Consider the following 27,462-nt stretch of genomic DNA (forward strand, 5'->3'; position numbering starts at 1 on the left):
CTTGACTGAGGATAGGGAAAAGTGGGATGAGCTGCACGGTCTGCTGCCATGACAACCAGGATAAACAGTAGACCATGAATGAATGTTTACTGATTAAAACAAAAGTTTCTGGGGACATATTTTGGGCTCTTATATGCTGTCATGGGCTTGTCACATATTTGGACATTATTTAATGAATTACTAACCTAACAATTCTTTAAAAAAATACAGATTAATATCTGATGAAAATAATCACTAATAACAACCATACCAGCAAACTGATCTAGATTAATCAGTGAAGCTAAAACTAACCACATAAGTGAGTTAATCCTACATTATTCAGCACTGGAATTAAAGACAAACTGTTTCATTCATACATTTTACTTTTTAAGTAACTGCTTTCTCTTCCAGCACGGCCAGCGTCTCGAGGAATTATTTCGCTTTATTTATTTCGCAGAAAATTATGTACTCTATTAATAATAGTAATGAAATTAGCTTAGCATCAGGCTAATATGACAGCAGGCCGCGCCCCATAATAACTTATCTTCATAGTCGCAAACCAAATGGTACAGTGAATTTTAAATACCTTGACACGGCCGCTGAATCTCGTGGTTTCATCTTTACTCCGGATATTCGGGAGTTGCCGTCTTTTTGTTGTGCCAGGCATTGACAGCTAGGTTGACATCCTCCGTTGAATGTTTACGGACGCGTCACAGCTCTTCCTGCTCTGACGACAAACTCACCACAGCGACCAATAGGAAAAATAGTGAGTCAGAGACTGACCAATGAGGAGAAAGCCTAAGTCAAGGCTCGCAGAAACACGCCACAGACGGGAATTCCTGCCTGTCAACGGGATTTTTATTCGAGGCCAAATGTAAATAAATAAATACACAGTCATGTGAAAATTAATTTAATTGAAGAAATTAATCATCCATTCGAAAACCTCATTTAAAATAAAAGAAGAAAAGAGAAAAGACAGATGCAAATAACCACTTAAATTAATGGATTAAAATTCAATTAAACGAATCACTTCATAGTGACTGTAAAAACCGAATTAAATGAACCAAATTTTCCTCGGCCGTAATGATTTTAGTACAGGTTAAAAAAAAAAAAAAAACCTCTCCATTAAGTAGCTGCAAGAAATGATTTTGGAAGGTAATCACACATTTTACTTTGGATGTATGTTTATTAGATATTAAGTAGATGCGACATTTAGTAATTTTATTCATTTTAGAGTATGTATGTGACGTATTTTATATTTCCCAGCTGGCTTGGAATGCCTCTGGATGCCTCGGGAAGAGTTACAGGAACTGGATAAGAGGCAAAAAATGAGTGACTGAATGAATAAATAAATACATATGGGTGTGCAAGAGATCCTTTTGGTTGTTCTCATTTTGCTCGGGGTTACATTTTTTGATATGGCACAAATTTTACACCAGATAAACCTCCTGATCTAACTACAGATGTACAGCGAGGTCAGTGCTGTGACCATGAAGGTGAGCACTTAGAAATGTTGAGACTAAAGGGCGTTCATACTTACACGTGCAACAATTTGTGGGCAAGTGGAACTATGACCAGAAGGTAATGGGTTCTCTTTCCTGGTCAGACAGGACAAATTATGGTGCCTATGAGCAAGGTCTTCAGTGCCAAACTGCAGCCAAGTCCTGTTTTTCCATCTAATGCAGACACTCTGTGTTTTATAATGATGCCTCACATTCAAGTATTCATTCAGACCATGAATGGACGCAGAAGAAAGCGGGATTGTTATCAGATTTTATTCACAATATAAATATCCTCATGAATATTCACAACTTAGCAGTCAGTCTGTACCAAAAGATGTGGGACATTTAACATTTTTTTTTTTTTAAACAGGCAACGCACAAGTTCACAATGACAGACAATGTGAAAAATTAATAAATCATGGTGCAAGGAATACATTTTTAAATTGCAAATACTTTCTTGGACACCTGTGACCCAAAGAGAAGGCAAACACGATTAGCTGATCCTTCTGAACTCATTAAACCCACATTACATTCACATCAGGTGAAGGCAGCATATTCAAGGATCACAGTTTTGGCTCATACCTACAATGCAAATAAGTATTTTTTTCCCTGCATTTCTCATATGAAAACACATGCACAAATACTCAGTTGGAATGAGCACGTGCATACACACACAATCAACACTCAGAAGCTTGTGAGCGCATCACGCTCCTGCATGCTGGTGTAGAACAGCTTCCCGAACACAAAGGAGTGCAGACCGGCACGCAGCTTTTCAGCCAAGGCCATCACGATGTTCAGGTCTCCTTCCGCCATCAGATTCAGATCCGACTTTAAGCTGTGCAGGGATCGAAACGGCTTGTTCCCTTTTTGCCTGGGGGTGGGGGAGGCGGGGACATGGGAACTGTTAACAACCTACAGCAGTCAGGGTCGCAGAATTTACATTAGCATCTCGCTGGGCTGCAGCTGTACACAGAAATGCCACTGCCACAATAAATTATGCATGCTGCACAGAGCACAACTGAGCAGAAACAGTCGTGATGAGGCACCTGTAAAACAGTCCATGCGGCATCATGTTTAGGGTTTTTTGTTTTAAATCAACACAAAGAATAGGTTTGTTTCTGTCAGTTTTCCTGTTCCTTCATTGACATATATTAATATGACATTATTGCTTGATTATTTTCAAACCATAAAAATAAACTGTTTCTGATACACACCTGTACAAATGTCAGAATGATAACACTCGGACATAAGCGTGAATCCTTTTTATCGTTGCACTCCAGACAACTGCACTTTAGCTTAGCTGCATCTTATCAAATCCATGTGACCTGTCCTTATGTGCTGACCCCGACTTTAATGCTGCAGTGTGCCAAACTGGGTGCCACCTAGTGGTGAGGTTGCAGATTGCACTGTTCCATTGCTGGTCACGATTTTGTTTTAATTCACTAATTCACCTCTTTGGCGGTGCTCTCTTGTGACACACAACATGCATCACCCTCCATTTCTCAAAAATGAAGGTTCTCAAACTTACTAGCTTGCACTAGCAACTAGGAGACTGTGTATAGGGGGAGCTACCACCGATTACGCCTCTTCTTTTTTCTTCAGTCATCCAGCTGCACTGCACAATATGAAAGGTGGTGTAATTATGTCCCTTTTGAACTGCTGTGTCAAAATGGCAATGTAACATGGCAGCCTCCGTGAGGGGGCAGGCTCCCATGCAGATATAAATGCACATTCTAATCTTATGAAAACACATAGATTCTGTGTTATTCTGTGTTTGGTGCTATATTCCACCTCTGCAAATATTCCATCCATCCATCCATTTTCTTCCACTTTATCCGGAGTCGGGTCGCGGGGGCAACACCTCAAGCAAAGCCGCCCAGACCTCCCGATCCACACACACCTCCCCCAGCTCCTCCGGGGGAACCCCAAGGCGTTCCCAAGCCAGCTGAGAGATGTAGTCCCTCCAGCGTGTCCTGGGTCTTCCCCGGGGCCTCCTCCCAGTGGGACGTGCCCGGAACACCTCTCCAGCGAGGCGTCCAGGGGGCATCCGGAAAAGATGCCCGAGCCACCTCAACTGACTCCTTTCGACGTGGAGGAGCAGCGGCTCGACTCCGAGCTCCTCCCGAGTGACCGAGCTCCTCACCCTATCTCTAAGGGAGCGCCCAGCCACCCTGCGGAGGAAACTCATCTCGGCTGCTTGTACTCGCGATCTCGTTCTTTCGGTCATGAGCCAAATTTCATGACCATAGGTGAGGATTGGAACGTAGATCAATCGGTAAATCGAGAGCTTTGCCCCCCTACTCAGCTCTCTCTTCACCACGACGGTCCGATACAGCGACCGCATCACTGCAGATGCTGCACCGATCCGTCTATCGATCTCACGCTCCATCCGTCCCTCACTCGTGAACAAGACCCCGAGATACTTAAACTCCTCCACTTGAGGCAAGGACACTCCACCAACCTGAAGAGGGCAAAGCACCTTTTTCCGGTCGAGAACCATGGCCTCGGATTTGGAAGTGCTGATTTTCATCCCGGACGCTTCACACTCGGCTGCAAACCGCCCCAGTGCACGCTGAAGGTCCTGATTTGATGAAGCCAACAGAACCACATCGCCCGCAAACAGCAGAGACGAGATTCTGTGGTTCCCAAACCAGACCCCCTCTACACCCTGGCTGCGCCTAGAAATTCTGTCCATAAAAATAATGAACAGAACCGGTGACAAAGGGCAGCCCTGGCGGAGGTCAACGTGCACTGGAAACAGGTTTGACTTACTACCGGCAATGCGAACCAAGCTCCTGCTGCGGTCGTACAGGGACCGGATAGCACTTAACAAAGGACCCCGGACCCCGTACTCCCGGAGCACTCCCCACAGGGTGCCCCGAGGGACACGGTCGAATGCCTTCTCCAGATCCACAAAACACATGTGGACTGGTTGGGCAAACTCCCATGAACCCTCGAACACCCGATGGAGCGTGTAGAGCTGGTTCAGTGTGCCACAACCAGGACGAAAACCACACTGCTCCTCCTGAACCTGAGGTTCGACCATCGGTCGAATTCTCCTCTCCAGTACTCTGGAATAGACCTTACCGGGGAGGCTGAGGAGTGTGATCCCCCTATAGTTGGAACACACCCTCCGGTCCCCCTTCTTAAACAGAGGGACCACCACCCCAGTCTGCCAATCCAGAGGCACTGTCCCCGACTGCCACGCAATGTTGCAGAGGCATGTCAGCCAAGACAGCCCCACAACATCCAGAGACTTAAGGTACTCAGGACGGATTTCATCCACCCCAGGAGCCTTGCCACCGAGGAGCTTTCTAACCACCTCGGTGACTTCGGCCTGGGTAATGGATGAGTCCGCCTCCGAGTCCCCAGTCTCTGCTTCCTCTTCGGAAGACGTGACGATGGGATTGAGGAGATCCTCGAAGTACTCCTTCCACCGCCCGACAACATCCCCAGTCAGGGTCAACAGCTCCCCACCCGCACCGTAAACAGTGCTGGTGGAGAGCTGCTTCCGCTTCCTGAGGCGTCGGACGGTTTGCCAGAATCTCTCAGAGGCCGACCGATAGTCCTCCTCCATAGCCTCCCCGAACTCCTCCCAGACCCGGGTTTTTGCCTCTGCGACCGCACGGGCTGCGGCACGCTTGGCCTGCCAGTACCTGTCAGCTGCCTCTGGGGTCCCACCTACCAACAAAGATAAGTAGGACTCCTTCGTCAGCTTGATGGCATCCCTTACTTCCGGTGTCCACCACCGGGTTCGGGGATTGCCGCCGCGACAGGCACCAGAGACCTTGCGACCACAGATACGAGCAGCCGCATCGACAATGGAGGTGGAGAACATGGTCCACTCGGACTCCATGTCTCCAACCTCCCCCGGGATCTGGGAGAAGCTCTCCCGGAGGTGGGAGTTGAAAACCTCGCTGACAGAGGGTTCCGCCAGTCGTTCCCAGCAGACCCTCACGATACGTTTGGGCCTGCCAGGTCTTACCGGCTTCCTACCCTCCCAGCGGATCCAACTCACCACCAGGTGGTGATCAGTCGACAACTCTACCCCTCTCTTCACTCGAGTGTCCGAGGCATGTGGCCGAAGGTCAGATGATACGACTACAAAGTCGATCATCGACCTCCGGCTCAGGGTGTCCTGGTGCCACGTGCACTTATGGACACCCTTGTGCTCGAACATGGTGTTCGTGATGGACAAACTGTGACTAGCACAGAAGTCCAACAACTGAACACCACTCGGGAGGCCGTGCTTCCCGATCACCCCTCCAGGTCTCACTGTCGCCGCCCACGTGGGCGTTGAAATCCCCCAGGAGAACAATGGAGTCCCCAGTCGGAGCGCTATCTAGTACCCCTCCCAGGGATTCCAGGAAGGTCGGGTACTCTGCACTGCTGCTCGGCCCGTAGGCCGAGACAACGGTGAGAGACCTGTCCCCGACCCGAAGGCGTAGGGACGCGACCCTCTCGTTTACCGGAGTGAACTCCAACACTTGGCAACTGAGCTGGGGAGCAATAAGCAATGCGACCCCAGCTCTCCACCTCTCCCCGTGGGTGACGCCAGAAAAATGAAGCGTCCAGCCTCTCTCCAGGAGTTGGGTACCAGAGCCCAAGCTGTGCGTGGAGGTGAGCCCGACTATCTCTAGTCGGTATCTCTCAACCTCCCGCACAAGCTCAGGCTCCTTCCCCCCTAGCAAGGTGACATTCCACGTCCCAATAGCCAGGGGCTGTGAGCATGGACCGGGCCGTCGGGCCACCCGCCCTCGACCGCCACCCAATCCTCTCTGCACCCGACCCCCATGGCCCCCTCTGCAGGTGGTGAACCCACAGGAGGGCGGGCCCACGTCACTCTTTCGGGCTGAGCCCGGCCGGGCCCCATGGGCTAAGGCCCAACCGCCAGGCGCTCGCGTGCGAGCCCCAACCCCAGGCATGGCTCCAGGGTGGGACCCTGGCTCCACCATACCGGGCGACGTCACGGTCCTTGATCTTTTACTGGTCATGGAGGTTCTGAACTGCCCTTAGTCTGACCCATCACCTAGGATCTGTTTGCCTTGGGAGACCCTACAGGGAGCACAAAGCCCCCGACAACATAGCTCCTAGGATCATCTGGGTACGCAAACTCCCCCACCACGATAAGGTGGCAGCTAGAGGGGGAGTGCAAATATTCCATTTCTGCTAATAAACACCCCTACATCCTGGCTTCTCCAGCAAAGGAGAAGCCAGAAGAAATTACTTTAGGAAGCTTAAGGTCCAGATTGATAGTAACTTTAAACATTAACAAAGCAGCCACAAACTATTTTGTCCCTACAAATTTAGCAACTTGAATCCCGTACAGAAAATGAAGCAACACTCCGTCTGTGCTCTGAGCTTTTCTGTTCCATATGTACAGTCATGGTCTGAGTGTGCATGCATGTTTCATGTATAAGACTTCCATGTGTGCACAGTTAGTGTATGTAAGTCCTGCTATGGGGAACCGTTGCACTTCCCCATGTTTAGAAGGAGACAGCAGTACTCACAGCATAACTGTTTAATTTTTTCCACAATTGTGCACAATGACGACTTTCCACAAATGCACCCCAAAAACACATTTGGAGGCTAAAAATGGCTCTAATCAATAATGTGGTCAGACTAGAATCCACATGTCTGTCTTTGGCTGTTGGAAAGATTAGAAGTTCTGCTCAATGCAAAAGTGGGATGTTTGAAGAGGAGCAGCCGAGAGGGGAAGTGTTGTGTTGACCTTAAAAATAGGACTAGCGAAAGATGTAGTGGAAGAAAAATATTTAGGGCAACTTTAAGACAATGCCACTGGATGGGCAGGGGTGGTGGCCAAGTGGTGAGTGCACTTGTGTTCCCGGTTCAAACCCCACCCCTGCCACATTTCTCCATGTAATGTGGAGTTGCTCTAGGAAGGGCATCCAGTGTGAAACTTGTACCAAATCAACACGCAGATCCACCTTGGATCAGCTGTGGTGACCCCGAGTGCAAACAAGGGAGCAGCCGAAGGGACTTACTTTTTTTTAAGACAGTGTCACTCGATGAACTGCACGGGCTTAAAAGGGTTGAACAGTTGTTGGTTTCTTTCATGACAAACAACTAAAGAGAGGCAGCTCATCTCACAGACTTAAATGTTTAAGAATTTAAATGAAATAGGACTATTAAAAGACACCAGGTTTAATCTGGCAAATGTTCGTATTTCTGTAGCAGGTGGAGGCAGAGATGTATTGACCGTTAAGAACACAGAGAAACAAAGGAAAAAAAATACAGAAAAGCATTGTTGGTATTCAGATGAATTAAAAGTCTTACGTTTCATCCTCGATGTACTTGAGCAGCGTGAGGGCTTTCCTGTGGAGCAGCAGCAGGAACTGCGCCAGATATGTGCTCCGCAGGGACAGGCCTGGCTTCAGCATGAACACCTGGGAACCACACAGGATGTCAATTAGCAGCCGAGGCTCCGGCTCAGCTGGAAGACACTGGAATAACACACCAGCCCTCCTTTGCTCCAACCTTGGTAATGAAACATACTGCTTTTAGCAGGTGAAACAACTCAAAACTAAAAATCTTGGTGGCTGCTGGGAATGAGCCCAACAGTCATGGCCAGTGGAAATAAATTCAGACATTTTGTATCGAGAGACCCTTGGTATCTTTGGACAAAGGTGTGCGATCCAAAGCTGCTCTGCATTTACATGACAAGTTACAAATGTTAACTTAAAGGGGCAGTCACAGTGCAAAAAAACATCTTACATCTGATACTGATTCCTGCAAATTAATCTTTTGGAATTCGGCGATACCAGAATATACGCTTCTGTGCAACTGTGACTATTGATCAATTTTGTGAAAGCGTGAGCCACTTCATCCTCAAACATTACACAACCCTTCCACCACATCTGACCCATAATGGCACCAAAACATTTGAGTTAAACAGTCATGAGTTTGATCTTTCAAATTTAAAGGGCATGAAACCAATAGAACGGTGATACAGGACTTCATATTAGTGTTTTATAGCAACCATAGGTTTATTATGTCCGCCAAGAATGTAATAAAGCCATCAGCAGTTATTTATTTATTTATTTAGTTGTCTGTTAGCAGGATTACATCAAAACTACTGCATGGATTTTCACCACAGATAGATATTTGGCCTTGGAATACTCCACTGAGTTTTGGAGGAGATCCGGATCTGAATCTGGATTCTGGATCAGGATTTCACTTTGTAGACTTTTAAGGTTTATGTCAAAACTACTTCAGGGATACAACATCGCAATGTAAAACCAAGATCAGGAAGACACTATTTTGTTTCAGCTTGTAAATTAAATATCAGATTGATCAGTCAGGCCATTCTTGATCAGTTTGCAATTATTGCATTGTGTTGTGGAATCCGGATCCAGGTAAAGTCCAGGTCACAATGTGAATCACATAGCTTCTATTTTGAGTCCTCGTCAACGCTTCGTGGATGTCAGAAATCTCAGATTGCTTGTTTTAAGTAGTTTCACTGAAATATGCCCTATATAAGAAATGGGCCCAAAGTTCACCCTCGTCTATGAGCTGGACTTTTAAGTGATTTTTAAGAAATTTATATGATTTTGTTCCTTGGCTGACCCTCAGTCATTCCAACAAGCCCGGTTCAAGTTCGATCAAAACACATTCGGACCAAAAATAATAACCCACAAGGACTAATTCATGGATGCAAATACAAAACAAAGCTTTTTTTATTGCAATGACCCATTCAATTGTATAAACTGTCACCACTATAAGGCAAATAAAGACAAATCTGCAAAACATAATGCAGTGATACATACACACCATTTAACGTATATACATACCTCATCGATAAAGGACTTCACCAAAGTGTCTTTATACGTTACCTCCTGAAATACATTCCTGCAAAGAAATGTGTTATTATATTAGCATGTATTTAATTGAGAGACAAAAATTTTAAACGAGACTATTGGCAGTGTGATTAGGAACACAGCAGGACACGGTGTTTTAACAAAGAAAGAGTCATGTAAAACATTAAAAAAATATAGTATTTTGGGATGAATAATTTCTCTAACTTAATTTAAGGTGGACGTATTATAGAAAATCCATAGGCTTATGCTGTCAGTTTATCACGTGACTTGAGAAGCAGCCAGCTGTTACATCTTAATGCACACCAACACAAAAATAACAATTCGATTTTAATATTTATTCTGTGTTATTGGATGTATTATACATGGCACTTTTGAGAAAGCATAATCAACAATTAGTGTATCAGTGCAGACTACATTTTTAACATGTTGCTCATGATTAGGGAATAACCTTGTTGTGTCTGATGATTTGCGGAAGTGCATGCTGGATTTTACGGTCACAAATTGAGTAAAATGGCTATTTGTGACCGTAATTCTGCATGAACATCCACAAATCAGACACAATAGGGTTATTCCCATTTGAATCCAATTCCATCGATGGCAGGGTTTATTTTTCTGTAAATAATTCCATCGGCGAATCGTTGTGAAAGGGTGTGGTCGCAACAGCTCCTTCATGACAAACTGGAAATTCTGAGAGCAGACCCACAGATTTCTCCATCTCGTCAACTGCACTGAGTTAAATCCACTGTAAACGTGGTCAGAGCGCAGAGTAACACATCAAATGTAAAACGGTCAAATATTTTGCCACCGTCTTACTCGTTATTTTTTGGTCTGAAATCTCACGATTAACCAATCAGATTTGTGGAACAAATGTAATTGGATTAGAATTAATATTAAAGTGCAGGACAACTGCAAAAAAATGTTTGTGCTATTTAAGTGAAGGGGTTTTTTTGTGTGAAAATACTGACTTTCAAAGAGCACACTGGATAATACTACCCCATTTGCGCTTGGGAGGGCCCAAGGCCAAGCATCAGCCCACCCCCTTTTTCAATGAAAGTTGGTTAAACACCCACCTGAAATTAAATTAAATTACATGGAATACATTTAATAAATGAGAAAATGACAAAAATATGGACATAATCAGGTGAGTTTTTTGTGATATATTTTTTATTTGTGATGAAATTTGACATTTTACTGCAGCTGGCATTCCAATGTACATAAAAGCCGTGCTTGTGCATCCGTCCACCCCCTCATCAGGTATTTTGCTTGAAGAGTCCTGGGCCCTCTGATGGGAGAATGGGGTACACTTTGAGTTTTGTGTACAGCCTCCAACTATTTAATGTAACTTTGAAATAACACCTGTTAAATATCAGAAGTTGGGATACGACAACCAACACAAGAGGTGAGCGGTGAGCTTACAGATCAGGCGTGAAGGTTTCGTCCATGTGAATGATTGTTTCAGGAGTTATGTCCTCCTCGCTGTCCATCTGCCACAGGGCACTCAGCTCAGCTCGCATGTACCGCCGCTGGTTATATGTGTGCTCGTGGCACGGCGGCATCTGCTGGACTGTGTTGATGTCGACATCGATATGTGTGGTCGGGTAAGGCGAGTAGAGCACCTGGCGAAAGGGCAACACAAAACTGCCGGTGGAGTCCTGCCAATTAAAAAAACAACAACAACAAAAAAGGATTCTCTGGTTTTCTTGAAAAACGTTATGATTGTTGCTGGTACAGTTGTAGACACAAATTTACATACACCTTTGTTAAAAACTTTAAAATTTGATTTTCCCAACTGCACATGTGTATTTCATTTGTACATTATGCAAGTTAGAGCACTTCAACAGCTTAGTCCAATTAAGGGTTGCGGGGGGCTGGAGCCTATTACAGTAGTCACAGAGTGCAAGGCAGGGTACACTCTGGACAGGACACCAGTCTGTCGCGGGCCACATACAGACAAACAAACAAATTCACACCTGCACACACACCTATGGACAATTTACAAAAACACGGGGAGAACATGCAAACGCCACACAGAAAAGCCACAGGTGGGAATTGAACCCATGACCTTCTCGCTATGAGGCAACAGTGCTAACCACTAAAGCACCATGCTGTGAGTTAGAGCATCTACTTTATTTCCATATAAAAGCTATTTACAAAAAATGCTGCACAACAGATTTATCAAACTTTGAGTCGGTCATCAGTTTACATACAATAAGATACCATATCATCTGGAGTATAAGTCGTATTATCAACATTTTAATTTGGGATTTTTGTACAATGCTGAAGGGTACTTTTTATTATTGTCATTTATTCTTTCATGATTAGCATTTATTTTGTTTTGTGCTTTGATTAAAGGGAAAGTCCAATATAAATTGTTCATTATCGCTATTATGATTATTATTATTAATACAGAATGTGGGATTTTTTTGGTATACAAGTCACACTGGAGTGTTAGTTGCAGGTCCTCCCAAACTAGTACAAAAAAACAAAAAAAACAGAAACGACGTTTACTCTGTAAAATTAGGCCATCACTTCTTTAAACAGACTGAAAGAATCTAAAATTAAAGAAATTAATAAAAATACTTGAAAAAGCTTTAGAATGACTGCTTGGTATAACTGAACTATGTCTGATTTGAACAGCCTCAGATTGGATCACAGTGCTGCTAATACCCTGGAATGACTGTTGATTAATGGATATTTGGTGTTATTCTGTCACCTTTGTTACTGGAATTATTTAAAATAATATTTCTGACCTGTACAGGGTTCTTGTTAGCCTGGCGAGCAGCCAGAAACACTAAATACTAAATGTGAATAGATGGTACTTACAACTGATAGTTATGCTTTTTCTGGCGGTCTGTCATCCAGAAGTGCAGCTGTATGTTTCCAACGTTGGGTGTGACTGCTTTTAATCCCATGATTTGACACCTTCGGCCTTTGGGAACTTTTACCACCATGTTAGCACCACAGACAGACTGTGATTATTGTCATGATACTTTTATTTTTAAAATTGGAGCCGAGACAACTCACGTCACATCACATATGTTTCATCCCTACATGGCCGCAAATACATATCTAATAAATGTCCCTATCGTAATAACTGCACAAGAAGTCGTAAAGCCGTAGAGCGAGTGCTGAAATTGTCACGATTGCGGTGAAATCGTAATAGTTGCTCACTTCTGTACTCTAACTGAGGGAGCCCCCAAAGATAAGATTCATTATGAGTTCATGTTTTTATGCAGTGCGCTGAGAGACTTCTACAGTGTTGCAGTACACACAGCGGGAAACACTGATCTTAATAAAGGAAGAAAACCAAAAGTAAAGCCACCTGAAGGTCCACAAGGTTGGGTTATCTCAGGTGGGTCCCACGGGAACCACCAGCCCCCTACCAGAGACTGAAGAGCAGGAATGACAAGTCCCTTAACCCGAGACAAGCACAGTCTGACTCAGGTCGAGGGCAGGGCCCCCGGTGAGGACTTTGAGATCAGATTCCAACTTGTTACCATGTCAGTCTGACAGAAATATTATCAGTCTATGTTCCTCAAACCCTACGGGAGCACACCAACGTTACATACATACCTTCAGCAGACCCTGAACAAACAGGCCAGTGTCATATTTAAAGGAAGAGTCAGCTTTGCAGAGACGAGAGCATTTCCTCTCGACTGGAGTGAGGAAGAGGCAGAGCGTCCGGACAATCTGCGAGAAAACGTCACAGCATGTAAAAGATGTTAGCAGCAATCCACGAGAAGAAACGCTGACCACACTTAATGACTCCTAACTGTTCTAATTTGTAATCCAAGGAGGGACAATAAGTGGGTTCTATGAAGTTCAGCGCGGAGGCTTCATTTTTAATGTTGGCAACGTTTCCCGTTATCAGATTAAAAACCCATAAAATGTTGATGTCCCAAAGTTGGACCAAAAATGAATTATTGCTTTGTTTAACATTACAAGATATAACTTTTGACACAAAATCAAACACAATGTAATGATAAAATAATGATTAAAAACAGCAAACTGTACATGGTTATGAACGAAAAAGAATCAATGACACTAATACAGAAAAAATAGGGTCAAGAGACCCTGGCGACCAAATACGGGGAAACTGGCACTAAATAAGTCATATATGTATTCACCAGAAAGGTTTATTCTTCGTCCAAAGGACTTAAAAAAAGTATGAACCATCAATGTAGCTGTAAAAGTCTTCTTTTTTCGGCTGCTTCCATTAGGGGGCGCCATAGCAGATCAATCGTTTCCATCTCACCCTGTACTCTAACCAACCACCTGCATGTCCTCCCTTTCTTCATTCATTAGCTCCTCAAAATATTCCCTCCACCTTCTAAACACACTCTCCTCACTTGTCAGCACATTACTATCTGCATCTTTCACCTCCCTAACCTGCTTCACATCTTTTCCAGCTCAGTCCCTTTGTCTGAACAAGTCCTTTTCTCCTTCCTTACTGTTCAACTTCTTGTAACAGTGCCTTTTTCCTTCGCTTTTGCCACTTCTCTTTTTGCCTTGCACCACATCTCTTTGTACTCGTCTCCTTTCTTCATCTCTCTATCGCAATTTTTTTTTCGCCAACCTCTTTCTCCTTATGCTTTTTTTTTAACATCTTCTTTCCACCACCAAGTAGCCTTGTCTTCATTCCACTGTCCAGATGTCACACACAGTAACTTCCTAGCTGTCTCCCTGCAGTATCTGCAGTACTTTTCCAGTTGTGCAAAATATGTGACTATGATGATTAGTATACAAATAATGATTATGAGTGGAATGGAAAATATCTGCATGAGTTAAAAGATGAAATATTCTACCTTTCAATGCATGCAAATATTCTTTCCACTGCACAAATGGAAAACATTTAGTATTTGTTTTATATGACACCTAAATAGATGACAATCAAGGCAAAGTCTGCATGCTATAAATGCCTTCCTTGTATCATTGGCGCATTTTTAGGAAAGGATAGTGGCACCATTCAGTTGAGCAAAATGTACAGAACCAAAATGAATGGTATATGGAACTAAATTTCACCTCCCCCAAAATGGCATAAATCATAGAGTAGACATTCTTTCTGTACAAATAATAAATACTATGTGACACACAGCCCACAACCAAATGACAACAACATATTTAATGTTTAACAGTAAACATGAGTGCATCTTGAACAGGGCTGCATTCATATTGAAGAAGCTGAAATCACAGTAAATTTAACAGTCAATTAAACAATTAATTGGTACTGCTAAATGTTTACCCATTCTAAATATCACCCACATGTGACTTTGGGGCCACATTTTGACTTTAGCCTGTGACCTTTACTTTTAACTGTTTTTTTTTTTCCCCAAATCAAATCATTTTTTTCTTTGGCTGATCAGTCCATCAAGTTTAATCTTAAATGGATTGAAAATCTTCAATTTATTTTCTTCCAACACATAGATGGATGGACACACAGTCCCACAAACAATAGCCCTGCACATGCTACCGCCACACGTGGGTGTAAAAAAAAAACCAACACCAAACCTCAGTCAAATCAGCTTTGGATCACAATGTGTCATATAAGATTAAAATTTATCGCTGGGGGTTGGTATTGGATCATGGCTCATGTATCTACGGTGGCAGAGTATTAAAAAATCTGACAGGGAAAGACACATAACCCTAGAAAGAACTGATTTTTGTGAGTGACTGTTTTTGTTTTCTTGTATTCTTTCTATTTTCTATCATTTTGTAAAAGCTGCAAAACATCACACTGACACTCAAAAATTACACTTTGCAAATTCAATCAGCACCAGAAAGTGAGATGTAGACTCATTTGTGTGGTACTCATTAAAATCCAACCAGAACACTAAATTACGCAGACGCATTGGCAATTTGTCCGAGTGAATCCACTTCCAGTAACTTTACCTTATTTACTTTCTCTGGGTTGCTCCCGACCACGACTGAACAACCGCACGTCTGGAGATGAGAGCTGATGGCTCTGAAACACAAAGAGATGCAAATTATGGCCGATTAGCTTCACCGGCATTACTCAGACTACTAATGGCAGAAATAATGGAATAATTAGGAACAATAACTCAGACAAAAGGGGTAAGTGTCCTAAAAACATGCGCTTTGCACACATAAGGAATAACCACGGTAATGCTCTAGGTCAGTTGAAAGCCCCAGTACAGCAGCCCCGTAAGGCTTTTTACATTTAATTTACCTTGTGTAATTTGACTCAATTTTATTATTCATCTAAATGAGGCATTTATCAAATTGTGATTAGTCACAAAAGATTGAGTCTTTCCAGCACAAGCAAATTCAATTCAAATTCAATTTATTTCTACAGCGTCAAATCAAAACAAGACACCTCAAAGAGCAACAAGTACGTGATTCCCAAAGTATGGGCTGTGACACCACTGCAGGTCAGCCATGAGACAGCATGAAAAATAAATACAGGAAAATGTTTTAATAAATTTTAAAACCACCTAAAAAAAATTGATTATTTTAAAAATGTAATTAGAAATAATAAAGTTACAGGATGTAAAATATGTATTAATCTTCATTTATCTGGCCTACTTTAAGATCATATATACTGTATTTTCTGAAGTATTAGGCCCACTTTATTCATGTATTATTATCTCTTTAATTTGGGATTTTTGTGCATTGTTTTGTGTACTTTTTATCACTGCATTTATTCTTTTATTATTAGTTTTGTTTTTTTTAGTCTTTGATTCCTGGGAAAGTCCTATATCAGAAATCATTTTAATTATTAATAATGAATGCTTGATTTTTCTGTATATACATCACACCGGTGTATAAGTCGAAGGGCCTCGCAAACAACAAAAAACAAACAAACACACACACAAAAAAAGTAACTTATGCTAGAGAAAAATTGGTACATGGAAATCTTTGTCTTATACTCATGTCTTGAACAAAATTGTGATTAAAGGTTTTGGGTGGGCAGCAGATTTTCAGATTTCATAGCAGGCCTCGATGTTCTTACATTTGGTAATGGATGGTCTAATCTGTACCCCCGTGGAATATCAAAATTCTAAATGTATTATTTTTACCTCTGCTAAGCAGGTTTTGCATTTATCTCAATAGCATTTTCGTGAAACACAAAGACAAATAAATAAATAATTCCAGGATAAACCAATTTTTAATGAAATCTGGTGGAAATATCGCTTGTTCTGCGATTTATCTATGAAGTTTAAAAAGTGATCCAAATGCATAGCCACAAGTTCATTTTCTTTCTTTAACGATACAAGACTGTTTGTTTCTTTGATTTTTTTTTTTTTTTTTTGCTGATGCTGCTTCAGTAGATCAGGTAGCTCAGTAGAATAAGAAGTTGGGATTCTAATTTATAGACCTGGATTGTCTCAGTCCACCCAGCTGTAAATGTTACCGACCCTGTCTGGGAAAGTGACCTCGGGTCCTGTCCAGGAGGAGTCACAGACTCAACTACTTCAACCTACAGAATCCTGGGATAAGCACCAGCACCAATGGGCTAGAGGGAACTTCAAAAGGTTGTCGGCCTCACTGGACAACAAACTTATCAGGAGGCTGAAGATACGACCATCTTCTGTGAAGGGATAGGAAAGCTTGAACATTGGTGGATCAAATGCACCAAAGTGAAGAGAGACGATGCTGAAAATTAATCTTTTAGAGAACTTTCTGAAGTACCCTTATACTTCTTAAATAACTGGTGTGTTGCACATAAAATGCACTTTGTGTGTTGCACATAAAATCCACTCTGGTGAAAATGGGCACAGCTGCTGCTTCTTATTTAAGCCACACTGGGGACAAATATTTAAAACTTGGTTGTGCGGACAGGAGACCAAACCAAGAAAAAAAAAAGTGTTTTCTATTTAAAATTACTTAGTGTCTTCAGGGACCTTAACCCACAATATAAAAATAAATAAATATGGCCTTTAAATGGCTTTCTATTAAAATCAGGAGGCATTAATTATAAATGCGTCTCAGAGGGACGCTGGACGAGCGGCTGGGAGGATTATTGTGGAAGAGACGCTCCACAAACTCACCTCGCAGAAGAATTTAGCTTTACAATTCTCTCTAGAGGGAACCTCAGCTACATGTGGAGCCATTATTCACCATTGGAAGGTTGATGGGTGTTAAATGAGTGCTGTTCATCATCAGTCTCCATTTGCCTGTACTTACTTGTGTAGGAAATCCTCGTGGCAGCTGTCCCCGATGTCATCATCATTTAGCACTGTGTCTTTTATCTACTCGGTGGGAGAGGACAGAAAAAAAAGTCATTTTTAAAACTGGTCTCAGCCAAAGATGTCATGCTGCAGAGCACATTTGTAGAACGTGTAATGAAAATAAGATGGAATGCACCATTTTGAACAAAGCAGAAAGCAGTGTGAAAGACTGCCGAGAGCTTTCATGTGGCAACATTTGCATGTTTAAGAGAGAAAAAAAATGTCCTGCAACGCTCCGGGTGGTCGTGCAGACAAACAGGAACATTTTAACCTTTCTGGGGAAAGACACTATTTGAACAATCAAAATAACGAAGCAAGTGAAATTCTTACACGCATTTGTCTCCCAAAATGCAAGTCAGTTTGGCGACGCTTTATGTTTTAGATGTGTGGTGTGCTGCATTTAACACGACTGCTCAAGTTAAATCTGGTAAATCTTTACAACAGGTGTGTTTGAATTCATGTTCTGTCCATGCACAGCTCATTTAATATGTAGTTGTGCACATCAACTTTAACAAGGAGCTTTCACATTTGAAAAATAATCGGGATCAACTTCATTTGGAAACCACAAACCAGCTCAGAGAATAACTTATTAAGGAGCTGAGGGAATATTAACCATAATATTTTTATGGTTGACTATTAACATGAACAGTAATGTTCACTCGTAACATACAAATCAGCAGTCGACTGCATTGCATTTTAATGTTTCCAAAATACAGGGAAAATACAGCGATTGAATGAGTTTGTTCAGTCTGTTAACACGGTAACTCACAAACAAAAACTGCCACCATCTTTTAACTCACCAAGTTGGTCAACCTTAATTGCACCAGATCAATACAAAAACCAATTTTGTTTTGCTAATTTAATATATACCATGGACCTAACTGCATATGTCTGGTCTTATTATTGGGAATAACCTTATCGTTATTAGCGTGATGGAAATTAGGAGCAAGTGTTGAAGCTACATGCAGCGTGGAAGAATCTGTGTATCATTCATTTTTTAATGTGAAACCAAAAAAAAAAACAAAAAAACAAAAAAAACAAAAAAACACTTGTTTTTTTCAATATTCTTTTCTAATACCAAAATTAAAAAATGGATAACGACTCATTTTCTGTTTGCCAGTTTCTTTTATTTCCAAAGTCAGGTCTAGTGGCCACCAAGGCTGCCACTGCTTGTAAGGGTCCGGTCACATGGCACACGACGCAAGCTGGACGAAGAATAAAAAGACAAAAAGTCACAATTCGTCAAGAAAAGGTGGACGAAAGATCTTGCACCTTTCCCATGACTAAACAGCCTGCGAATCAAGAGCGAAAAAAGGAACGAAACAAGACTAAAGCTAATGAAAGAAAAATGAAGTGAACGTCAACCTCAAAGCTTTAAACGAAATCAAAAAACATTCACGACAATGTGACCGAAAGTGGGTATAAAACCGAGCGCAGCCAGTCTTGTCCTCATTTCTGCACTACTTGCAGGTGCAGGATTCTGAGTACCTTTAATGAGTCCATGGCATCAGCCACAGGGAATTGCTTTTTCATCCCAAAAATGAATTATTCATTAGCGATACAAGGATGTTTTATTCAGCTCCTCAACGCTTTAGTTATTGATTCCTTCAGATATCGTTGCGTTCAACAACCTTCGTTCAATACGTCGGACTTGGGAAGTTGAACAAAGTTGGACAAACGTCAAACGAAATGCTAACGTTACGAAAACTAAGCAAACGATAAGAAAATGTCAAGAATGAAAGCAAGAGGAAATACGGATGAACTGAGGTTGTCCGCGGTATTCTTTCAAATTTTTTAACAGTTTAGAAATTCTGCCGAAGCGCCAGCTGCAGGAACTAAGCTGAATGAAGGTTAAACGATGCCTCTGAAAGTCAAAGAAAGTCCAGATTTCTTGTTTTGTTTAGGCTTCATTGTCCTTTGATAGTGCCATGTGACCGGGGATTAACATAAACAATACAGAAAACAAAAATGACAAAATACTCCACAAGCACTTTAATGTTATGCCTATTTTGAAAGCCACAGTTTGTTTCTGAACCCATCAATCACAGGACTGCTTAGACTGTCACGATTTGGTAAATAAGGCGAGTCCATCCATATTTAATGCAAGTAGTCTTAAAATAAATTTAAAAATGAATAATGCCTTTTATCTCGTTGGTTTGACTGAGACTGGTGTTCCTTTGATCTCTTCTCCCATATTTTTAGAGTATGAAAGAAGTTTTTCTTTTCTTTTTCTTCCCGCAGATCAATCTTGATCTTGGAGTTTTGGCCCCTTGCGGCTAATTAATATATATTTTCCTCTGCTTCAGGCCCTCATGTCTTCAGATAAAATGATTAACCATCAATTAATCAACTACTAAATTAATTAACAAATATTTAATAACGATTCATTATTTCAAGTCACTTTGGGAGAAAAAAGGGCATCAAATCTTTTAATTATTATTTCAGCCAACTCTGGGTAGAGAATGAGATCTTGCCCAAAGTGAAAGAGTTCAATTGTGTTGGGGTCTTGTTCACGAGTGAGGGGACAATGGAGTGTAAGATAGCTGGAGAATCGGCGTGGCATGGGCGGTGTTGCATTTGCTCTGCCATACTGTTGTGATGAAAAGGGAGCTGAGCTAAAAGGCAAATCTCTCAATCTTCATTCCTATTCTCACCTATGGTCTGTTTTTTTTTTTTTTAATCTAATTGGCCAGCTTCTTTAAACTTTGTAAATAGTGGTAAACAGGGGTGCACATAACTGGTACTCATTGTACTTGTGTGTGATAAACATCATTGATGCACAGCAGAGGGAAACACTTTTCCTACAATCTGTCATTTCTTTCCTCTTATGAAGTGCTTCCCTTGTGTTTTCTTCTGCACATCATTTATTTTTAGCATGCATAAGCACCATGAGTACCAGTTATGTGCATGCCTGGTAATAAATTTAAGCCTAAAATTACCTTCGAGCAGGTTCAAAAGTAGATAAGAAGCTGGCCTGCCAATATGTAGATCTGGAATCAAATCCCAGTAATGCTGCCTATATATCTCCTTGGGCAAGACATTTAATCTCCATTGTCTTGGTTCACCCAGCTGTAAATGGGTCCTGGCCTCAGATGGGGAAGTAAACTGTGTCCTGTCCAGACGGAGTCATAGACTCTCATCAGCTTCACGCTACGGAATCCGGAGATAACAGGCCTCAGACCCATTAGAGGACTTACTTAACTTTGAGCCCATGATGAAATAATTGGTGCAATCAGGATTACTTCAGAAAGTGTTGCAAAAGTTGAACATTTTGTCCAAACTACACATGAAAAGCAAGCCTTTTTTCACCAAAGTCACCCATGATTTTCTTTTCCAATAAATAGTTAAGTCCCTTCAGCTTCTCCCTTGTTTTTCCATTATGAGTCGCCACAGCAAATCCAAAGTGGATCTGCATGTTGAATTGGCACAGGTTTTACACCGGTTGCCCTTCCTGACGCAACTCCACATTACATGGACTATGAGCAGTGGTGGAGTTTCAACAGGGAACCTTCTGCACCCAAAGCAAGCATCCAAACCGCTTGTCCACCAGCCCTGCTTTCACCTGTAACATCTTTGATACAAAATATTCAAACTTTTGAAAAAAATCTCTCAAAGCCCTCGCTTTCTTATTTTTATTTATTGTCGTAATTGTTCCTTTTATGCTTTCTGTAAAACAATCTGTAACAACAGCTTTGACCTCCATGTCCTATTTGGCTACTTGTTTCTTTGGCCCGTTGCCATGATGTTGAACTAAATAAGCAATTAACTCCATCTTAGCATTTCGTTTTTAAAACTGAAATAAGGGAATGTGGGTCAGGCGCGTTTGCTGCTTACGTCGATATCCTCCGGGACGCTGTGCGACTTCATAGAAGCCATCAGCTCCATAATCGGGATGATCTCCAAGCTCAGCACGGAGATGATGTTGTAGCCCTACAACAGAAGATCAAATATTAAAACCAAGCAAATCAGATTCCAATGGCGTCATTTTCACCAGAGATTAAGCTTTCTGGCCATCAAATCACATGTGTGAACCTCTTCTGACAGCATTATGAGCATTACGAGTAACACTCCAACGTTTTTCTGCCTTCAAAGCCAAAAATCCTCAGGATCCAAAAAACAAAAACAAAAGCAAGAGCAGCTAGAGTTTAAAGCTCATCAGTCTGAAACAGGACGCAGGTCATTCCAGTACAAGGCATCTTCGGATTGGAATAATCTCCTTTCATCTCAGAGATCCATCACCTGTTTGTCATTTCAGTAGTTCTTTATTTTCCCATTTCAAATAAACAGGTTCATGCTTTTAACTAAGCCTGTATATCCCATTGATGGGAAATTTCACTTTTTATTTGTGAGATACTGACAAGCCAAAATGAGGCGGGTGGTAGGGGGTTAATTTGATTGTATATGCAATATTTTGCTTTTATTCTAATTATTTCTTGATCAACAGCTGATGTTTGGGATGTGGGTTGGAATGGGAGAGCGTGCGTGAGTTGTCCATATGTGTGTATTTTCTGTCTATGTTTTATGTGTTTACTATCTTTGTTTGTGTCCGAATTATGAATTTGTACTTTAAGGGACCCACGAGAGCCCAAAGTGGCTGTCACACTGTATATTTAGGCAACGTTGTTCACGGGATAGATATGTGAAATATTGTCCGCGTTATGGCAAAAGCATCATTAAAATAAAAAATAAAAAAAAGAAAATGCCAAGCTCAGTTTTTTCTTTCCCTCTGCGTGGTTTGGTTGGAATGGTTCAGTGTGTAAGAAAGCGACACTTTGATTGTGTTACACTAACAGTAATAAAGAGAGCATGCTAGCATAGGAATGCCTCGGGATCCCCTGGAAAGAGTTGCAAGACTTGGCAGAGGATAGGGAAGTGTGGGATGAGCTGCCACCACGACCCGAACCCGGATAAGTGATAGAAAATGAATAAATAAATGACCAAATAAAAGGGAGCATTTGGAAGATATTCCAGAACAGTGTGGTGCCTATCTTGGATTTTGCCATTTATTATCCTAAATTAATTACACAAAGAAAAAACAAAACAAAACCAAAAGTCTGTGCAAACTGTTTTTTTTTTTACCTTAAAGTGAACAATCGTTTCACGTCTGCCCGACTATGTTACACACTTGAATCCATTCCAACCACAATTACACTGATTTAAAAACAAACAAACAAAAAAACAAAACATCTTGGCATGATCTCTAAATGATTTTTATTATAGCAACGTCTGTGCAAAATGCGGTGCTGTTACCACAAAACAGAATCATATTTATATTTTAATCTGCCCAACTATACCTTAGTGTCACAAGATCACAAAATCATATTAAACATTATATTTAAGTTAAAATTTTAAAAAATAAAGATTTTTAAATACAAATACAGTATGTAAAAAAAGTGGTCCTTTCTGTACATTAATTAAACACATGTATGCTGACAAACCGCCGTGCATTTCAAACACTAACATGAACTTGAGAAACAGATTTTTTTTTTCTTTTCAGTACAACTTTAAAATGCACGAGTTGTTTCCATTATGCTGTCCAATCACATTGTTACCTTTTCACGAAACGCGGCTGTTGGATCTCTCGGAGCTAATTAGCCAAGTTACTCCAACCTGCTGTGGGAATGCAACCTCATTATGCTGCCTTGTCACAATTCCTAATGGATGAAACCCTTTTAAAATTAATGACCACCTCTGGAATTACCGTTCAAACATCTTTTATCAGTTGACAGTCACAATTTCCCGACGTGTGTGGATAGAAAGTGTGTACGTCTGAGAGGAGAAAGGCTCAGCAGGAGAAGCACGGTGCCTACCTTCTGCATCCAGATGCGTCCTTTGCGGATAACATGCTTGAGCCTTTCCACACAGATGGTGTGCAGAGGGAGGTAGAAGGACAACTCCGTCTGTGGCAGGATAATGGACAAGGCACACGTGTTTTTGTCCCCTTTCAGCTCACCATCAAAGATAAGAGACACAATGATGACACCTTTCTCTGCCAGGACAAAGAACTTGACGTCCACAGCGCCAGACTCGGCACTACGAAGAATCTCTCCGTTAAGGGTATGGTTGGCCAAAAAGGTGATGTCCCCATCAGTGAGGAACATTGGTTGTTCTCCCTTTGGTACCCAGATGTGGCGCACTCGTGGACCTAAGATGTTGTCCCAGTAGGCGAAAGTGGCAGCCAGCAGCAGGCATTCTCCTTCTATTGCTACCTCACTTTTTGCCACAGCAGGGGACTGAGGGGAACAGCCTGAGGACATCACAGTCTGGGAAATGGAACAGTTGAATGATGTCCAAACTGTATTCTAAAGAGGAAAAAAAACACTAGTGTTGATTTATGCAAATACTGACCAGAGTGAACTGGATTATAAGTGTTCAGACAACACAGCCACATTTCAAAGTATCAGGTCAAACTATATAAGCACTGAGGCCTGTTGGTGCCAGTGAAGAAGCAGTGAAGAATCTACGACTCCCACCTTGACGGGATGCCAATCCAGTGTTACCCATTTAAAGGTGGGTGGACTGAGACAATGTAGATTAACTGTCTTATCCAAGAACACTAGATGGCGTGAATGGGATTCAAACCCAGGTCTGCCATATATATATATATATATATATATACACACACACTCAACAAAAATATAAACGCAACACTTTTGGTTTTGCTCCCATTTTGTATGAGATGAACTCAAAGATCTAAAACTTTTTCCACATACACAATATCACCATTTGCCTCAAATATTGTTCACAAACCAGTCTAAATCTGTGATAGTGAGCACTTCTCCTTTGCTGAGATAATCCATCCCACCTCACAGGTGTGCCATATCAAGATGCTGATTAGACACCATGATTAGTGCACAGGTGTGTAATCAGCATCTTGGTATGGCACACCTGTGAGGTGGGATGGATTATCTCAGCAAAGGAGAAGTGCTCACTATTACAGATTTAGACTGGTTTGTGAACAATATTTGAGGGAAATGGTGATACTGTGTATGTGTAAAAGGTTTTAGATCTTTGAGTTCATCTCATACAAAATGGGAGCAAAACCAAAAGTGTTGCATTTATATTTTTGTTGAGTGTATATATATATTTTTGTTGAGTGTATATATATATATATATATATATATATATATATATATATATATATATATCCCGACAGCCAGAGGCTGTGAGCACAGACTGGGCCGCCGGGCCACCTGCCCTCGACCGCCACCCAGTCTTCTCTGCACCTGATCCCCATGGCCCCCTGTGCAGGTGGTGAACCCACAGGAGGGAGGGCCCACGTCGCTCTTTCGGGCTGGGCCTGGGCGGGCGATGTGGGCTGAGGCCCAACAGTGGAGGAGTTTAAGGAATTCGGGGTCTTGTTCACGAGTGAGGGACGGATGGAGCGTGAGATCGACAGACAGATCGGTGCAGCGTCTGCAGTGATGCCGTCGCTGTATCAGACCGTCGTGGTGAAGACAGAGCTGAGCAGGGGGGCAAAGCTCTTGATTTACTGATCAATCTACATTCCGACCCTCACCTATGGTCATGAGATTTGGCTCATGACCGAAAGAACGAGATCGCGAGTACAAGCAGCCGAGATAAGTTTTCTCCGCAGGGTCACTGGGCGCTCCCTTAGAGATAGGGTGAGGAGCTTGGTCACTCGGGAGGAGCGCGGAGTCGAGCTGCTGCCCCTCCATGTCGCAAGGAGCCAGCTGAGGTGGCTCGGGCATCTTTTTCGGATGCCCCCTGGACGCCTCGCTGGAGAGGTGTTTCGGGCGCATCCCATCGGGAGGAGGCCCCGGGGAAGACCCAGGACACACTGGAGGGACTACGTCTCGCAGCTGGCTTGGGAATGCCTCGGGGTTCCCCCGGAGGAGCTGAGGGAGGTATGTGTGGATCGGGAGGTCTGGGCGGCTTTGTTTGAGCTGCTGCCCCCGCGACCCGAGCTCGGATGAAGAGGAAGAAAATGGATGGATAGATATGCACACACACACACACACACACACACACACACACCATTTTCCTATATGACCTTGACATCGGACAGATCTTAAACAAAAATCACTTCTTCCCATCCACAGACATTTTTAAGAGATCCTGGGGCAATATACGCACAAACACTTAGAGCTAAGGTGATCTACATATATGGTGGTGTTGCTAATACCTAAGTTCTATTTTATACTGATTCCCACTGGGGGTACTGCTTATCTCTGTGATCAGTATTGTGAAGTCCATGTGAGTCAACAATGCAGGTTACTTCCTATTCATAGCTGGGTAGACTGGATCCATGCAGATTAAGCCTATTATCCAAGGAAACAGACAAGTAGAGTGACCGGGAATCAAACCCATGTCTACATATTGGTAGCCCAACTGCTTATCCCACTGTACAACCTGCTCCACACCAAAGGTGGGTTTTCCACTGACATCATCACTATAGAGCTGCAGCTAACGATGCAAGTCACAAATGTCATGATTTATTTACCTTTATCATAACTACATATTGTTAGATCTATCAATGGAAATGAACATCCTGAAGAAGGTCATACTTAAGTCAGATGATGATTCTTCCCCAAAAAACAAGTAACTTCTCTTTTCTCAGAAAGTGGTTTCCCCAAACTAAATCCAAAGAAATGGTCATTTTAATCTCAAATGTCTTTGAGCAAATGAAACGTAGATGATTTCCCAAAAGCCTACAGTAATCCAAAGGCTCTTCTGCTAAATTCGACACCTGTATTTAATAAACCTATATTTAATTATGACCTTTTCACCTCGTTTTGTTTTGATTTTGAAACTGATCACACTATAAGAGTTGCATATCACGTGTCAGATTGTACCCTTTAATATGACACTAAACTAATGTTTGAGTGATCAAATGTTAGCCGAATTTAAGGTCGGGTCCAACAGATTATAAGTGTTAGTTTTAATCAGAATAAAATTCTGCGTGCATGTGTAGACAGCGAAATTATTTTAAAATTTGACACTATTACAAGGGAATTTGTCGTTACATATTTTGCCAAAATAAGAGCATTGCACCAATAAAATCAATCACCCTCTCAGTTTTACCCAGACTAAACCCACTTACGTTATAAAATACAGTATAATGTCAGCATAAGTAACGAAAGCGTAATAACTGGTCGCAGAAAGAAAACCAACGGGCTAGCTGGTTAGCTTAGCTAAAACAACTGGAACAATAACACGCAGACACGATATGCACAAACGTTTGGAACTTACTGACTGGATCTACTGTCGCTAAACTGCTTTCAAAACGGAACGGTTTTTAATACTGGTGAAATATCATAACAGCATGACGACTGTCATTTCGATATTTTAGCCCACAACACAAAACGCTTCCTAATGACGTCACACTGCGTCAAAAGACGAGAACAGCGACATCTAGCGTATGAAAAGTATGAACACTAATGAAGGATGCCATTTTTATTCAAAGCACCAAGGGACAGAAATGTGTTATTTAAATTCATTCTATGAAGGCCAATCTACAAATGAATTTAACTTCAGGCAAAACACGTGTTCTCTCTCTCTCTCTCTCTATTTTTTAAACAAAAACAGCCACAATCCAAACGCTCACAATCTTTAAGGCGAGTGTCATAAACACGGCTGACTTAATGTTAGAGCGTTATTTCCACCCATTTCTATCAGTTTTAAGTATGAAACATCTTGTCTTCAGCAAAGATGTATGATCAGTTTCACGTTTAGACGCGTTTTTGAACAACCTTTCCCCCAAATCACTTGATTTTATTGAGTTTGGCAACTTGGCGACGACTACGCTACATACGATTAGCCGCTATCAAAAGATGTCTTGTCACTATCAAACGATAAAATGATCATTCTTACCAGCTCAAGAAAAAAAACAAAAAACTAATATAATTTACCAACAAAGTAATTTCTGAAGTTAAAAATTGGGCATCACAGACCGTGATGGGTATCTAAACCCAACACCTCACCCCCGTTGTG

General features: G+C 42.0%; 1 protein-coding gene across 3 annotated transcripts; it reads right to left on the bottom strand.

Moving 5' to 3' along the window:
* Positions 1–1,750: 1,750 nt before the first annotated feature.
* Positions 1,751–26,862, bottom strand: LOC117531968 (guanine nucleotide exchange C9orf72 homolog). 3 transcript variants are annotated; one of them, XM_034195157.1, is made up of 10 exons: positions 26,722–26,862; positions 23,319–23,810; positions 21,343–21,438; positions 17,465–17,529; positions 15,209–15,281; positions 12,893–13,009; positions 10,736–10,971; positions 9,293–9,350; positions 7,779–7,888; positions 1,751–2,352 (listed from the first exon to the last, which is right to left on the bottom strand). In XM_034195157.1, the coding sequence occupies exons 2-10, from the start codon at positions 23,763–23,765 to the stop codon at positions 2,166–2,168; spliced, it is 1,389 nt and encodes a 462-aa protein (XP_034051048.1). In that variant the 5' UTR covers positions 23,766–23,810; positions 26,722–26,862; the 3' UTR covers positions 1,751–2,165. The 3 variants fall into 3 exon arrangements, with proteins under 3 accessions (XP_034051048.1, XP_034051049.1, XP_034051050.1); XM_034195158.1 differs by having other exon boundaries at positions 23,319–23,803; positions 26,722–26,840; XM_034195159.1 differs by having other exon boundaries at positions 23,319–23,805; positions 26,661–26,806.
* Between the last annotated feature and the right edge of the window lie 600 nt (positions 26,863–27,462).

Source organism: Thalassophryne amazonica, chromosome 19, assembly GCF_902500255.1.
Source record: "Thalassophryne amazonica chromosome 19, fThaAma1.1, whole genome shotgun sequence".
NCBI classification, from domain to species: Eukaryota; Metazoa; Chordata; class Actinopteri; order Batrachoidiformes; family Batrachoididae; genus Thalassophryne; species Thalassophryne amazonica.

What these genes read in the sequence shown, in the direction of transcription:
- LOC117531968 (XM_034195157.1), bottom strand. Translation starts at nt 23,765, where the DNA reads ATGTCCTCAGGCTGTTCCCCTCAGTCCCCTGCTGTGGCAAAAAGTGAG. An exon ending in GAAACCTTCACGCCTGATCT is followed by an intron (nt 9,351 to 10,735) that starts GTAAGCTCACCG and finishes ATTTCTTTGCAG; the next exon opens with GAATGTATTTCAGGAGGTAA. An exon ending in TGAAGTCCTTTATCGATGAG is followed by an intron (nt 7,889 to 9,292) that starts GTATGTATATAC and finishes TGTGGTTCCCAG; the next exon opens with GTGTTCATGCTGAAGCCAGG.